Source organism: Haliotis asinina, chromosome 10, assembly GCF_037392515.1.
Source record: "Haliotis asinina isolate JCU_RB_2024 chromosome 10, JCU_Hal_asi_v2, whole genome shotgun sequence".
In the NCBI taxonomy this organism is placed as follows: Eukaryota; Metazoa; Mollusca; class Gastropoda; order Lepetellida; family Haliotidae; genus Haliotis; species Haliotis asinina.
This window is the reverse complement of record NC_090289.1, coordinates 18,575,778-18,593,613: the sequence shown is the minus strand read 5'-3', so window position 1 is coordinate 18,593,613 and position 17,836 is coordinate 18,575,778. Positions and strand designations below refer to the sequence as shown.

Sequence of the window (17,836 nt, the reverse complement as noted above, 5' to 3'; positions counted from 1 at the left end):
TATCCATCTGTCCTGTCTTGGAGTTGTTACACGTGGACGTCCAGAACGTTGCTGATCGATGACGTCATTTGTGTTCTCACCAGTGCAGAAATAGTGTTCTGGTGGCAGTGGAAATGTGCAGCCACTTGTCTTTGAGACATTTCCCCACAGACCATCCCAATGGCCTCACGACGTTGTGCAGACGTTTGCCTTGGCATGCTATGCGTTTCAGTGGCCGTTTAATTTTATTAACGATCGCTAAGGCAAGGGTGGTATTGTGTGGCATTCATTTTCCCTGCTCCTCTTTCCCAGAAGGCACGTGTAACAACGTATTGAACGTCTCATAGACGAAACCACTGACGTCACGTAATGTGGCACGTGCATGTATGTTGGATACATGTCCCTTATCTCTGATTTAAATCCTTGTGTGTCTACACAGGTTTGATAAATTTAGATTTTAATTTTTTGTATGGGCGGTTTCTTATGTGCCTGGTAAATATTGCCTATATTGTATCAAGAACAGACTGAGTGCTTCTACAGTTTGATGTAGATCAGTAATGTTGATACTGAAAATACAATGGAACTGTTTATCGAAGTCATTAGGTTCTTCAATACAAAGTGTAAGGAGAACATTGAAAGGTTTGGGAGTACAACCACCAGTTTCAGCCAATGTAATATGTGTTGCAATGGAAATGCAAAAATCATATTTTTCAGAAATCCACAACTATCAACAGGCACCAGCTCAACACCAGATCTATCTATGTGCTAAACTTGGTTAAGAAACATTTAAGGGTTTAGAACTCCTGCCTTGGAAAAGAGCACTACTACCAATTTCGGTCGAAGTCAAAGTTGTTTCATGTAAACGCAAAAAGTTTGTTTTCTCAGAAATCCCAAATTACCAAAAGGCATCAGTTGACATTAGACCTATCTATTTAGCATGCGTGGTGAAGAAACATCGACAGGTTTTAATGTACTGCTCTGAAAAGACGAATTTTTCAAAATACTATTGGGAATAAGTATCCTTCATTGTGTTTTTGGTGCCTTAGAACATGAACATACAGCCCATAGCTTTGGAGATATTGTGTAAAGTATAATTGGTATAATCCCCCCTTTCGGTTCATACCGTAATGGTGGAAGTCTTCGAGGGTGTGCCAATATATTCAATTTGCTGAGTGTGCCATTTGAGGGCAGGTTTCCGTCAACGCAGAATATTCTGGTAGGTGTGCACTGAGCGTCCATTGTCAACCACAAACGTCTGAGATCAGAAACGGTACTTAAAATAAGGAGTTCAAGCACCCGATCACAGGCTACTGTCAGGGTAGGAGAAATCGTGTGCACACAATGAATTGCATGTACGGCTACAGTGTCTTGTACTGCCGTTAACACATTCTTACCCGACGTCAGTGGTGTCCAGATGGTAGTAGCAACTGTTCTGTTTGCCGGTGATCTGTCATGATTTCAGACGAATCCAATCTTGATTTACAAGTCTGGTGGAGCCTCAACGAAAGTAGTCTTTATTGCCATGATGACGCTGTATGACAGAGTTCCGCTCTGGACACAGCATTTACACCCTTGAATGTGTTATGTAATTGATAATATTAAAATGAAAACCATTTTCGTTATGATCGTTAACATAAAGTTTACTTAACGACGGCGAATCGCAGCGAATAGCTGCAACATTGCTGATGCGGTGTTTAAGCAATATTTAACCTCTCACGCAGACGTGGAGGAAAGACCTATTGCAGGGTGGGTCTAATGATATGGGCAGGGTTCTCTGTGACTGCCAAAATGTCCCTGCATATTGTCCATGGGAGGGCCATTGTACGAATAACTAGCCACCATACTACCGCAGAAAGTTGTACCGTTTGCGCCGTGCTTGTCCTCCTTTCATGTTGAAAAACGATAGGCTTGTGCTCATGTGCACATATCGAAATTGACTCCTAGCAATAATTTCTGAACATAATGTCCAGTCACGAGCAACGAGGGAGCAGTTTACTCTTGTGTATACACGTTTGGAAATAGCTGGAGGACATACTGAACTGGGATGTTGTTTCATGATACATATACATAAATGATGCATAGCAGGTGCAGCAGATATTCCATGTGTGATTGTGTGTGTACAGCTGGGCCCCCGCTCACACTCAGTAGGCCAGCCAGAGAGGACGACTGTATCACATGGATGCCTGAAAGAGACCAAGTAGTGGCTTAGTTAAACAATTCTTGTAAAATTACAGGCACCCATAATTTATGACGGACCAATGTGCATTCAGGTTAATACAGTACTACTTTCAGTTACAGTGCGTTTGCCAAGGATGACAGTGAAGTGATATTTTATTCAGTGTACCTAACGTATTATGAACCAATTACCACCAGTTAAAATCCGGGTTAGAACTGGTCTTCAGTAACATGTGCTTGTCGTAAGAGGCAACTAAGAGGATCGGGTGGCCAGGCTCGTTGACTTGTCATTTTATCCAAACTGCGTAGACAGATGCTCATACTTTTGATCCCTGGATTGTATGGTCCAGACTCGATTATTTACAGAAGGCCACCATATACCTGTACTATTACTGAGTGCGGCGTACAACTAGATTCACTCACTCATTCAAATTTTCAAATATGCTTTATCCAAATTAGATGTAAGATGAGAGACTGTCATAATGCAGTCCTGTAACAAATCATCATATAAATGTCCGAATCCTACATCACTTACAACGTCATGAGAGAACGTAACAACGAATGAGAGAATGGACACCTTTAACCACCTGGAGCATGAAGCAAACTACCATGGATGAATACACAACGATACACACCACTCAAGTCAAAAGTAGATAGAGGATACTAAACGACCTTCCGTGTAATACCATTTTTTATTAAACGAGTTAATGATTTGGTATCATACGAGCGAAAGCGAGTTTGATACTCAATCTGTAACGAGTTTAATGAAAAAGGTATTTCACAGAAGCGAGTGTAGTATTCTGTTTATTACTCGCCAACATAAATTGACAGAAACTGTGGCGAAATTGCCTACAGTGTGAGGACTTTCAGCTATCAAGTCAAGCAAGGTCTAGTAAAATCGCGACATCAACATTAGCATCGTGACGTCATAACGTTGAACCATTTTGACGCCATACGTCAAGCAGTATTACACTAGTGTAATAATGAAGTGAAAATATTACACTGCAGTATCTTCAACGGGCGAGTAATAAATTGAATTACGATACTTTTATGCCAAAACGTTTGTTTCAGTGTGAATTCTTCAAAAAGAGAGTGGCAAACTCTATGGATGTTCCTTTATAAACTTCGTTCTGAATACAAACTGCTACGGGCAAAACTCACATTGGTTTATTAGCTTATTATTAACCTTTATCAGAGAACAGTCGGATAAAAAAATGAGATGAATGGCACTTTCTTACTCGTTTACTTTCTCGTTCCAGCTTTGACTCGAAAATCTCTATCGGAGAGTGTAAATTCAAAACACAAGGTTTCATCATGAAACAACCTGAAAGCCTGCCTTGGGGCATGGTTAAAATCAGAACATTGCATTTCATGCTAAAGCCTCTAAGCCCCAACTCTGTGATATCTTTACAGCAAACCCTTGTTTACAATACGCCATGACGTCAAATTTCATAAGGGATTAGGTTAGCATATTAAACAACTTGTGCGGTGGAATTAATAATAAGTTCATCAAGTTGCGACAAGGAATACAAGCTTATTAATCTTATGATGTGGCGGATTACCTTTGGTTTTTAGGTCCGAAACAGCTTCTTGTGTTGTGTTCGCTGCTATGCCTCGTGTAGCGTCAACAATTGTGTACGTCTTGTAGCCTTAAAAATATAATAGCTATTATGAGAACAAAATGACAATAGAAACATGATTGTGAAACGGCCATTTCCCCAAAGGCGCCGGACACAAGAACTACGGACACTACTGTAGCGATGTATCTATGTAAAAATATTTTCGGGGGTGTATTTTCAATATCTGGCGTGTCCACTAACGACGGTGAAACACCTACATCCTCTTAATGCATACTGTCGTGTGTAGCTTTTGTTGGTATTGTCCTTCATTCAAGCAGAAGTCTGGGCCGCGAAGGTGGGTGCTGGTCACACTCTCAGCCCGAGATCACACTGATCCTTTACCGTGGACATTTCAGGAGATGTAGAGGACTAGTCGACGATGATCGGTAATTCTAGCAAATGAAATAACGACATGACGCAAACTTCCACATGGCTCTGTCAACTCTGATGTCCAATCACATCAGTCGGCTTGCTATGTGTGGTAACGGCATGACACTTCCGCTCCCATACCGATGAAACAATGTTTTTCACCATCTGCAAAAGCATGATTTACCTGGAAATATGTACAGTCCGTAACTGTAACTGCCTATCGCTCCTTTGTCGCCTGCGGTAAGACAGAATCAGTTAACCTTCAGTTGTATGTTAACAATATATGTACAAAGTACACCGACATTGTATATGGCCTTGTTCTCTTTCATGCGTTGAGCAAATATTCGGTGTATCCCCTCTTATCATAACATAGTACGGACAACGGCTACGATGAAGAATAGTCATCTGATGTGACAGAGGAGCCCGGAACATTGTTTACACGGCCCCGTGGTTATGTTACATGACCAACCAAAATAAACATGGCTGCTGTCGTTGTCAGCTTTAACACTGACATTTGTCTTCCGTTCGCTGTTCGTCGTTGCCCAGTCTGAACGGGCTTTCCGTGGTCCCAAACCACCGCCCTTCGACAAAAGTAGGGACGTTTCCTGGTTCGAACTAGCTGCATCGGTATGTTGCATGCACTTCTGGTGTTGTAAGACGCTGTGTAAATGCAGGGATATTTCGTTCCAGACAGTTGCATGACTGCATTAAGAATGTGTATTGTCTAGCTAGTCCTTTGACATCTAGTCCCAACAGAATGTTATCATTTGACGAGAGCCTCAGAGCATATGTTCAATACACCCATTCCAGACATCAATCCGCTAATACATGTATTTGCCTGTCCTCTTGCTGTCCTCAGGTGCTAGTCTTCTTCTTTCTTTTTATCCAAACGGGAAATAACATCTAGGCAATGAGATCTCATTCGTCAGCATAGAAACAGATACAGTGAAACATTAAACGAGTTTACTAGAGTTGCGGGAAAAGGTCATGTAAACGATCCAACTGCTTGAAAATTAAGACCGTGACGACCTGATTCGTCTGTCAACTGCTCCTGACTATGGTTGAAGAAATGTTGCTCAGTCGTCTCAATGTAGGCCCAGGAACGTCTGCTGTGGTGACTCCAAGAGAACCGCAACTTGAGGACATGGTGCTAGGTGCATAGGTCTAACTAATTTCGTTCTTTCCTACAAACGGCCATTGTTGCGTATTTAGACGACGTAATGAGGCAATCACAGGGGAGGATCCATGTATCGTCCCTTTGGTGCTGGTTCAGTGATGGTTTCGGATGTGACACTTAGTGGGCTAGGTTATGAAGTGCTGGATACCGGTGTCAGACCACATTGTAAAATTCATTTGCTCCCAATGAACATTCAACAAAACGCATTAAAAAGTAACGATAAAGGAACCCTCCCCCACCCCCACCCCCACCCAAATACAAAAAGAAAACAAAGCAAAACAAAAAACAAAAAAAAGCAAAAAAGACAAAACACATAGAATAAAACACAAACAAACAAAGGAGTCTCACTTTAAGTATACAACAAACCTGATCAATACCAGAAGGATTCCTTTTCAGTATAATTGTTTAGGTAGAGGTAATAACAACACTAATCAACACTATTGTTTTACAGTTCAGTTAAAATGGTCTGACGTGCAGCTGTCCCTACATTACCCAATGTGTACTCTACTTACCTAACTAACTTTGTGTTAACTACTCTACCAACATGGCTTGGTGCTTCACAGTGCAAATGTCAGTCATGACATCGACCTGCCTAAAACTAGAATTGCTTATTGCTGAAAAAACGAATTATTCACATTCTTTGACGGTGGTTATTGGTCTGCAAGCATGAAAAGAAGGTCATTTAATAATAGTTTGTGACGAATATATTATTTTCTAAACATTTGTGAACGTAAGATCAAATATAGGTGTCCTCTTTTGCTATTAAATATACCGATTTTATTTTTTCCTAAGAAATGTTTTTAGCATGTAATGCTTTATTTCAATAACATGGCTATCTTTAATGGTAAATGCATTCCATTTTTCTGGACGTGAATCATTTGAAAGTTTACTGAAAGAAAAAAGAAGTTTCAAGAGATCATTTAGGACCTGCATATTATTATAACATAAGTACAGGGATCTGAATGATCATCGATTTCCTTTGAGGAATCTTGAAAGCTGATCAGTGTCTGACAATGTCTTCAAAAGCATTAATTAAGCATGTATATATGACTTGATAAAAATAATACTTCTTCGATTGCCTCTATAAAAACACATGGTAATAAATTTCGATGGACATAAGTATTTCCCTTTCATACATGTAGCTTCGGTCTATAACAATTAGGGAAATAGAACGCTGTATAATGTTTATCATTATCTCCAGATTAAACTCGGGTATTAACTAGTGTCAGTTTTATATCAGTTTAGATAGTGTCACTAATCAAAGCAACAAAAGGTAAACCTGAAACAATGAGTGGGAAATCTGAAAAATCTACAAAATGAGTCAAAAGTAACCAAATACTGAGCTCATCGTCACATGTGTATAGAATGTGAAAATAACAAGGGAAACTTCGCGAAACATTTCAACTGTAAAGGACTAAGGAAATATTGACATTTTGACAAGTCTACCTAGGCCGTGAGCATCCAGTGATGTGTAGTACACACAGTAGTCCAGAGCGAGTCCCACAACGTACACCACGGTGATGTCGTGACGTTGGAGTAGTCGATGTAGCCTCGTGTGTCTCAGGCCACCATTGGAGTTAAATGCAGAGTAGGAGTCCACCTTCAGGAAGAGAACATGACACACATGTATTGTGTGAACTCTATCTGTAGCCATGGACGCTAGACACAAGCCATATAGTTACGTTGGCAATGCTTCTACTGGAGCGATGTCTGTAAGCTGCTGACCATCATCAGATTTCAGTGGTCTTATAACAGAACTGATCTAACATACTTCCGTGGATTAAGGTTCATGGTCAACAAAAGTAGAATTGTAGAAGTAGGTCGTAATATGGGCAGATAACTTAGTATTGCTTCTCTGATACAGAAATTAAACTTGATGAAGTCAAACTATGATGTTGATTATGAGAGGACTGTCTGGGTAGATCTAGCATGTTAAATGGTGCTCATGATGTAGTTAGAGGGTGCCCTGAGGGAAGCCCAGAGGGAGCCGCTGACTGTTCATAATGGTAAACAGCAGTATACCTCGCAGTTATTTCCCTTCCATACTATTTCATCACTTGGTTTCCTGGTAAGCCTAGAGTCGATTGCAGATGACGTGGGTCCGGCTGTTACATTCATGATGCAGTGGTTGGGCCAGAGACTCTGTGAGATGTTGTAGTGAACCTGGCTGCAGGAGTGTGCATAGGGATATGATGGCGGGACACTGAGGCTGGCGCACAGATGTCCTGCAACAGTGATGTAATAGCCATATAATCTGTTAGCATTGTTAAACACCCTTACAAGGTAGTTGTCTGAATATTTAGCCGGAGCAGAGTGTATTTAAACTACTGTATTGAGGGTGATTAAACGGCTTACACCAGGAGGGCATACTTATTTAATACGCGTTCAATGTATTAGGCACGATGAAGATTATCAAAAGTACAATTATATGTGATTTATTTTTTCAAAATTAGAAATAATTTCCCTATGACAGTTAATCAATTTATGCTAATAAAACACTTCCGAGAACAATGGGCATAAGCTTCCGTGGTGGTTTAATGTTATGTACATACATGTCAGCCATTTAACTATTCTAATGAAGTCCGTAATTTTGGTCTGAAACTACCTTCGGAATCGTACTGCAGGGTAACTACGTCATACGGCCTGTGTCCGGGGTGTTGGGACGCAAATGAAACGTGGTCTGAACAGTGCCAATCCTGAGATAAGACAACCAGTGAAAAGGCGTCCTCATATACACTACGTATCCTGTTGATAACTGGAATAACTTCTTTCCCATCGGGGACCGGCTGGCTCCCTTCTTCCAGGAAACACTCTTGGACGTCAATAATGATGAGAGCGGCCTTGTCACCTTGCCCCATGGCCTGACAGACAACGGTCAACATCACAAGCCGCCATGTCAACATGATCCATCCATGCTGAAACAGTTCACGGGGACATTGCTAAAATGACCCGTACAATAACACATTACAATCTCGAAAATATGTGTTTCATGTGATTGACATGGATTTACAAAATGACACGGTGATCGGATCCACCAACCGTTAGATCCAACATGTTTTTTATGTGCAAACGAAGAAGTTACTTTTGATGTTATTTTCAACCGTTCCATCAAAGTTTCTGAATCGTTTCTAAATAGCTGTAATTGAGTCTGTGTGTTTGAATTGTTTGAATTGGTTAGTCATTAAAGATGAAATACGACGCAAGAGTTTTTTAAAATTATAATCTGTGTGAGGTAGAGAGATGGAAAAATACTTGCGACCGAATAAACCCATCCATGTCTGACAATGGCGAAAACACAAACTGAGGAGATTTACTGACCCGACCAGATTTTTACTAGCCACCGTCTAGCGTGCCAGTGGCTATTTCGAACACTGGTAATTGGACGTGGTTCTATAGCAGAATGGGAATGACGCAAACAGTTCCTGACTTTGATAGCACGGACTGGTTTGAACACTTACCACTGTACACCTTCTGGAAACTGTACCCGACATGAAATACCTGTACTACATGCGATCCGGGTGTATGCTACATGCGATCCGGGTGTATGCTACATGCGATCCGGGTGTATGCTACATATGATCTGGATGCATATGTATATTGCATGCGATGTGGGTATATACTACACATCACTGTACACAGTTTGGAAGCTGTACCGGACATGATCGAGTTACCCGTACTATATACGTTGCACATGTGATCTGGGTATATGCTACACACCACTGTACACAATCCGGAAACTGTACTGGACATGAACTACCCATACTACATGTGATCTGGGTGTATGTTACATGTGATTTAGGTATATACTACGTGAGATCTGGGTATATGCTACTTGTGATCATGGTATATACTACATGTGATCTTTGTACATACTGCATATGAACTGGGCATATGCTACTTGTGATCTTTGTATATACGGCATGTGATCTGGGTATATACTTGTTGTCATGATGTGACCTTGTGACAACCGAGACCTTGTGACAACCGGTCAACAACTTATTGTTCTGATAGCGTGTCAAATGTTCGGAGATTGGGTCACGTGGCCCAAGTACCACCTCAACAGCTTCATGGCGTTGTGCAGTCGGATGGGGATTTCAAACATGAGAGTGATGCGAAATCAATACGTCTTTTAGCATGTAAACAAATACCATAGGTGGGACCCTGTTCGCCGATTGTATGGTTTATCATTGTTATGCGGTTTATAACCACTTTATAAATCCGATGCCTTAAATTCTGATATGAATGTTTTAGGTGCGTGAACAACGACTACCGGAACTATGTTAGGATGTGCTGTTACATGTTGATAATGTAGGTAAGATTACATGAGCTTCATAAATTAGAAAACGTTTTTTCACACGGCTGTGTCATTGCGTGCTTGTGCCAGACAGTACGCCATGCTTGTATGTTTTAATAACAGGAACGAAGCTGGCATTCAGTATTAATTTTACAGATTGTTTAAAGTCTTCTTGAACCTGAAATATACTTTTTCGTACTAACATTTGGAAAGTTTCGTGACTTAGTTGTCAGATACAGATTGGGTTAGTCAGAATATTTTTTTTAAAAGCAAGAAAAATAGGGTTTGATAAACATGAAAGGACTTGTTATATTATGTTATGTAAAATTAAACCACTGGGGAATGCTATTGTGGCAGTCACGAACATTCATATGGCTGTCAACTTTTTACAATGTAATTATTAGTAGTATTAATATTAGTACTAGTTATTAGTTTTAGTGTTAGTATTAGTACCAGTTATTAGTTATAGTGTTGGTATCAGTACTGATATTACTGATACTGATTTGATATTAGTTCGTAATATGGGTGAAAAGGATTTTATTTAAGGTGATATTACAATTTAAATATTTGAACTTAGCAGTGCTTGGGTCAGTCACCACCCTAGCAGCTTCTTATGTTAAAACCAGGGCAAATGTCCTGGTTGAGTAGCTCACCCTATTATTTTCAACTTGCATGCTTTTTAACCCTCACTTGCACCTCTGTCACCAGACAGACAAGTCACGGACAGAATTTAGCAAGTTTCAAACATTTAACATTCTTCATACTGACAAGGTATGTTTGTTTCATGCATAAACAAATGTATACATCTTTACATAGATAAGGTTATATAAACATTATATTATATATACTAAATAGGGTAATTTGAACATTTGTGAGAGATTTAGTAAATAGCAGGTATTTGAATATGTTTATGAAGCTTTTATAATGTACGTGTTGTGAATGTAAGCATGTATGCATTTACGAAAGTATTAGGGTGTTCAGTATTTGTTGTGTGCTATGCCAGGTATGTAATTATGTGCTCTGGTTTGATCATAATGTTTACCTGTGTAAAGACATTGTGAAGGGACTTAGTTTTTAATTGTTTGCATATTGTAGGTACTGTTGGAGTCATTGTGTCAACCACGTCCTTTCTAGCGTGACGTACACCTAGGGACCATACCTCTGGTATGTTGTTATTGCATGTATATATTTACAATTATCTACTGATTGTGTGTTACACACAGTAAGATGTGTGTATACTTCATACTTCATATTGCATGTTTTCAAACATATCTGAGCAACTGTAATGTCATTCTTACTAATGTCAGGATTGTGTATCCTGATGCTTGACTGTTTCATGGCCAGTATTGTAATAACATACAACGACCATATACATATATTATCTTCATGTAATGATGAATACAATGTACGTGTTATTCATACTTTTGTTAGCAAGCTAAATGATGTATCATGGTCTGGTTATATTTATTATTCTTATAAACGGTATTGTGTATTTCAAGGTGTAAATGATAATGATAGTCATCAATTAAACCGAATCACACCCGTGGTCGTGTTGTCAACTTTGTTCATGACACAGTTAAAGCTGCTACACTATGTCCATTGTTCCTGGAAGCGTTTCTTAGAGTATCTGATTAGCTATTCTTGGGCAATTATTTCAATTATAAATAATGTACATGTGCTTATCTTGATAATTTTCATCGTGCCCAATACATTACACGCGTGTTAAATCAGTATGTCCTCCTGGTGTAAGCCGTTTGACCACCCTCACTACCATGTCAGGGTGATTCTCCAATAGTACAGAGAATGAAATCCACTGTATCTTTACGTGTCCTGCTTAAACTGTATTTAAAATTCTGTATGTACCAAACGCGTACTTGAGTAAACCGCAAGAGATTGCGTTCTCATGTTTGATGACCCCAAGAACTGATACCGATATTGTGACCGTGCCAACAGACTCATCTGTCCGAAATGCTCTACAAAGTACCCTCGGTATGTTTGCACTTAGTTGAAATTCGAGATTAAATAAAGACGCCCCTTTTCCCTGACGCTGACCTCAAGATAACCATGTTTTCACGCCGTGCACTCAGGACCGAAACCTCGTGTATTTCGCAATTCATGAAAACCGGCTCCGAAACCTTGTTTAAAAAAGTACGACAGAACAGAGAATGTATAGTGTGGATTTAGTGATACAATACAAAATAGACTCACACATTATTTCACAGAAAACGTTACGAGTCCATGTGTGGAGCAATGCCCAAAACTCAATACCGAATCTGCCCACCGTGTAGCCTCGGAAACAGCAGTGCATCAGCGACACAGAGCAGTGTGAAAGGCATGGGTTGCCATTATCTCCGCATCTCATGTCTTCGATATATGGTTTTGCTTCACGACAGACGTCACACACACAAGTGACTGTGGCACCACTTTGAGTCGTTGCCTCAGAATAGATCGTGTAGCGGGCAGTGTGCGAAATACTTTCCTACTTTGCTAGCCAGCCAGTATATAGTCTGGAAGGTGTACCGGACATGAGTTACCCGTACCATATATGATCTAGGTATGAATAACATGTGATCTGAGTATATGCTACATGTGATCTGGGTATACAAAAACGTGGTAAATGTGATTTGGGTACTTACTCCACGTGATCTGTGTATATACTGCATGTGATCTGGATGTATACTACATGTGATCTAGGCACATATACAGTATACATATTACATATATGTTATCCGGGTACAAACTCCATGTGTGACCTGGCCATTTCCTACACATCACACCAAACAGTCTGGAAGCTGTAAAGGACATGAGCTACCCGTACTACATGTGATCTCGGTATACACTGCACTTGATCTTGGTGTATACTACTTGTGATCTTGGTATACACTGTACTTGATATGGGTGTATACTACTTGTGATCTTGGTATACACTGTACTTCATCTGGGTGTATACTGCTTGTGATCTCGGTATACACTGCACTTGATATGGGTGTATACTACTTGTGATCTCGGTATACACTGTACTTGATCTGGCTGTATACTACTTGTGATCTCGGTATACACTGTACTTGATCTGGGTGTATACTACTTGTGATCTCGGTATACACTGTACTTGATATGGGTGTATACTACATGTGATCTCGGTATACACTGTACTTGATCTGGGTGTATACTACTTGTGATCTCGGTATACACTGTACTTGATCTGGGTGTATACTACTTGTGATCTCGGTATACACTGTACTTGATCTTGGTGTATACTACTTGTGATCTTGGTATACACTGCACTTCATCTGGGTGTATACTACATGTGATCTTGGTATACACTGTACTTGATCTGGGTGTATACTACTTGTGATCTCGGTATACACTGTACTTGATCTGGGTGTATACTACTTGTGATCTTGGTATACACTGCACTTGATCTGGGTGTATACTACTTGTGATCTTGGTATACACTGCACTTGGTCTGGGTGTATACTACTTGTGATCTCGGTATACACTGTACTTGATCTGGGTGTATACTACTTGTGATCTTGGTATACACTGCACTTCATCTGGGTGTATACTACTTGTGATCTTGGTATGCACTGCACTTCATCTGGGTGTATACTACATGTGATCTAGGCACATATACAGTATACATATTACATATATGTTATCCGGGTACAAACTCCATGTGTGACCTGGCCATTTCCTACACATCACACCACACAGTCTGGAAGCTGTAACGGACATGAGCTACCCGTACTACATGTAATCTCGGTATACACTGCACTTGATCTTGGTGTATACTACTTGTGATCTCGGTATACACTGCACTTCATCTGGGTGTATACTACTTGTGATCTCGGTATACACTGCACTTCATCTGGGTGTATACTACTTGTGATCTCGGTATACACTGCACTTCATCTGGGTGTATACTACTTGTGATCTCGGTATACACTGCACTTGATCTGAGTGTATACTACTTGTGATCTCGGTATACACTGCACTTGATCTGGGTGTATACTACATGTGATCTTGGCATACACTGCACTTGATCTGGGTGTATACTACATGTGATCTTGGCATACACTGCACTTGATCTGGGTGTATACTACATGTGATCTGGATGTATACACTGCACTTGATCTGGGTGTATACTAATTGTGATCTTGGTATACACTGTACTTGATATGGGTGTATACTACTTGTGATCTCGGTATACACTGCACTTCATCTGGGTGTATACTACTTGTGATCTTGGTATACACTGCACTTGGTCTGGGTGTATACTACTTGTGATCTCGGTATACACTGTACTTGATCTGGGTGTATACTACTTGTGATCTCGGTATACACTGCACTTGATCTGGGTGTATACTATTTGTGATCTCGGTATACACTGCACTTCATCTGGGTGTATACTACTTGTGATCTCGGTATACACTGCACTTCATCTGGGTGTATACTACTTGTGATTTCGGTATACACTGCACTTCATCTGGGTGTATACTACTTGTGATCTTGGTATACACTGCACTTGATCTGGGTGTATACTATTTGTGATCTTGGTATACACTGCACTTCATCTGGGTGTATACTACATGTGATCTTGGTATACACTGCACTTGATCTGGGTGTATACTACATGTGATCTTGGTATACACTGCACTTGATATGGGTGTATACTACTTGTGATCTCGGTATACACTGCACTTCATCTGGGTGTATACTACTTGTGATCTTGGTATACACTGCACTTCATCTGGGTGTATACTACTTGTGATCTCGGTATACACTGCACTTGATCTGGGTGTATACTACTTGTGATCTTGGTATACACTGCACTTGATCTGGGTGTATACTACTTGTGATCTTGGTATACACTGCACTTGATCTGGGTGTATATTAATTGTGATCTCGGTATACACTGTACTTGATCTGGGTGTATACTACTTGTGATCTCGGTATACACTGTACTTGATCTGGGTGTATACTACATGTGATCTTGGCATACACTGCACTTGATCTGGGTGTATACTACATGTGATCTGGATGTATACACTGCACTTGATCTGGGTGTATACTAATTGTGATCTTGGTATACACTGTACTTGATATGGGTGTATACTACTTGTGATCTCGGTATACACTGCACTTCATCTGGGTGTATACTACTTGTGATCTTGGTATACACTGCACTTGGTCTGGGTGTATACTACTTGTGATCTCGGTATACACTGTACTTGATCTGGGTGTATACTACTTGTGATCTCGGTATACACTGCACTTGATCTGGGTGTATACTATTTGTGATCTCGGTATACACTGCACTTCATCTGGGTGTATACTACTTGTAATCTCGGTATACACTGCACTTCATCTGGGTGTATACTACTTGTGATTTCGGTATACACTGCACTTCATCTGGGTGTATACTACTTGTGATCTTGGTATACACTGCACTTGATATGGGTGTATACTATTTGTGATCTTGGTATACACTGCACTTGATCTGGGTGTATACTACTTGTGATCTTGGTATACACTGCACTTGATCTGGGTGTATACTACATGTGATCTTGGTATACACTGCACTTGATATGGGTGTATACTACTTGTGATCTCGGTATACACTGCACTTCATCTGGGTGTATACTACTTGTGATCTCGGTATACACTGCACTTGATCTGGGTGTATACTACTTGTGATCTTGGTATACACTGCACTTGATCTGGGTGTATATTAATTGTGATCTCGGTATACACTGTACTTGATCTGGGTGTATACTACTTGTGATCTCGGTATACACTGTACTTGATCTGGGTGTATACTACTTGTGATCTCGGTATACACTGCACTTCATCTGGGTGTATACTACTTGTGATTTCGGTATACACTGCACTTCATCTGGGTGTATACTACTTGTGATCTTGGTATACACTGCACTTGATATGGGTGTATACTATTTGTGATCTTGGTATACACTGCACTTCATCTGGGTGTATACTACATGTGATCTTGGTATACACTGCACTTGATCTGAGTGTATACTACTTGTGATCTTGGTATACACTGCACTTGATATGGGTGTATACTATTTGTGATCTCGGTATACACTGCACTTCATCTGGGTGTATACTACATGTGATCTTGGTATACACTGCACTTCATCTGGGTGTATACTACTTGTGATCTTGGTATACACTGCACTTGATCTTGGTGTATATTAATTGTGATCTCGGTATACACTGCACTTCATCTGGGTGTATACTACTTGTGATCTCGGTATACACTGCACTTGATCTGGGTGTATACTACTTGTGATCTCGGTATACACTGCACTTGATATGGGTGTATACTACTTGTGATCTCGGTATACACTGCACTTCATCTGGGTGTATACTACTTGTGATCTCGGTATACACTGCACTTGATCTGGGTGTATACTACTTGTGATCTTGGTATACACTGCACTTGATCTGGGTGTATACTACTTGTGATCTTGGTATACACTACACTTGATCTGGGTGCATACTATTTTTGGACTCGGTACATGTCACATGCAGAAACTACAGTTACTACATATTTGACCTGTTTGCATAATACACATTAGCTGCGTACACAGTAGATGTGATCTGGGTATATACTGTTATGTACCAACGTATACGTAAATGATATACACAGATAATGCGGCATGTATATTTAAACTTTACTGACAACGATGCCTTTGTGATCACATATGCATTCAAAACAACAGTGTTCATTTCAACAAACTAGAACTCATCTTTCATACAATATTTTTGTCCATCAAGTGAAACAAACCCCACATGCTGTACGAGACTGTAACAGGAATGTAGTATATAGTTGATGCTGATGACAATTACAAAGTGGAAATTCTTACCATGGACTTGGAACAAGACCATGCACTGAATGTGTCCTGTTTGCCGCCACACGACGCCATTGCACTGAGACCGTCACAAATCTTTCGTTCGACTGGTGTTTGCCTTGATACGTGCGGAATCTTGGACTTCAGAAATAGCACAAGGACTCAGACACATCTACTCCAGCCTGTAAGATCATTCGCCCCAGCGCTAGTATCACACACGTGACTCGGGTGGTCAACGGGTTGCACCTAAATTTAATTCCCACGGGCTGGCAGGTGATGACTGTTCAATGCAGGTACTGCATGATATCAATTTAGTCACCAAATAATCCCACCTGATATCCAAATTTGTGAAAGATGGTATTTGAGCAGGGACAAGGCCTACATAAAACCGTCACTGCGTGTTTAGCTACATGAAACAATATCGTTATGCCGCGACGCAATGCGGCGTAACTCGAATCACTGCCATTGCACGCCTGGATACTGGGATATCTCAGTCTGCCATTGCACGTCACCTTGGTGTTCACCAGGTTACCGTAAGTCACCGAACGGTATAAACAAACCAATTCTACGCAAGATCGTTCTTGAAGTGGCGGTGTAGGCGCAAACAATTCGTCTCCGAGCCTCCACAAGCCAAGAGACCCTATCTCTGTCCTCTCCTGCGACGACTGCGACGACGTCGACCGATCCAGTGGTGAAATAACGTCCGGTTCTGGAATTTACAAAATGCTCGAAGTGACTTATTCAATCCATGCCGAGACGGTGCAGAGAAGTTTTTGGGGCTCATGGTAGCCATAACAGACATTGATGACAACGCCCAATTAGGAAAGGACGCCTTCACTCATGGCACTTCTTATACGCTGTACTAGTTGAAAGATATGGTGGCTGATTTGGGCCATCGCTTTCTCGCCTTAAATTTTTCAGGCGAGAAAGCCAGAAAGCGATATCACAAGACGAGAAAGCGATAACGAGAGACAAAAAAGCGATAACACGAGACGAGAAAGCGATAGCACAAGACGAGAAAGCGATAACACGAGACGAGAAAGCGATAACACGAGACGAGAAAGCGATAGCACTAGGCGAGAAAGCGATAGAGCGAGAAAGCGATGGCGCCAGAAAGCGAGAGAGCGATAAAGCGAAAGAGCGAGAAAGCGATAGAGCGAGAAAGCGATAGACCAAGAAAGCGATACAGCCAGTCGAGAAAGCCAGAAAGCGAAAAAGCGATATTTACGTTAATTCTGCCCTGTTCCTTGCCTGCGTATGACTTAATCCAACAAGAAGCTGAATCACCATTTGTTTTAGTCGCATAGAATAAAATGCATATGCTTTCAAATTCTATGGCAACTTTGTC

General features: G+C 40.6%; 1 protein-coding gene across 1 annotated transcript; it reads right to left on the bottom strand.

Moving 5' to 3' along the window:
• Positions 1 to 1,472: 1,472 nt before the first annotated feature.
• Positions 1,473 to 17,178, bottom strand: LOC137298290 (nicotinamidase-like). The gene is made up of 6 exons (XM_067830484.1): positions 16,504 to 17,178; positions 7,925 to 8,234; positions 7,342 to 7,544; positions 6,766 to 6,919; positions 3,717 to 3,803; positions 1,473 to 2,162 (listed from the first exon to the last, which is right to left on the bottom strand). The coding sequence occupies exons 1-6, from the start codon at positions 16,561 to 16,563 to the stop codon at positions 2,032 to 2,034; spliced, it is 945 nt and encodes a 314-aa protein (XP_067686585.1). The 5' UTR covers positions 16,564 to 17,178; the 3' UTR covers positions 1,473 to 2,031.
• Between the last annotated feature and the right edge of the window lie 658 nt (positions 17,179 to 17,836).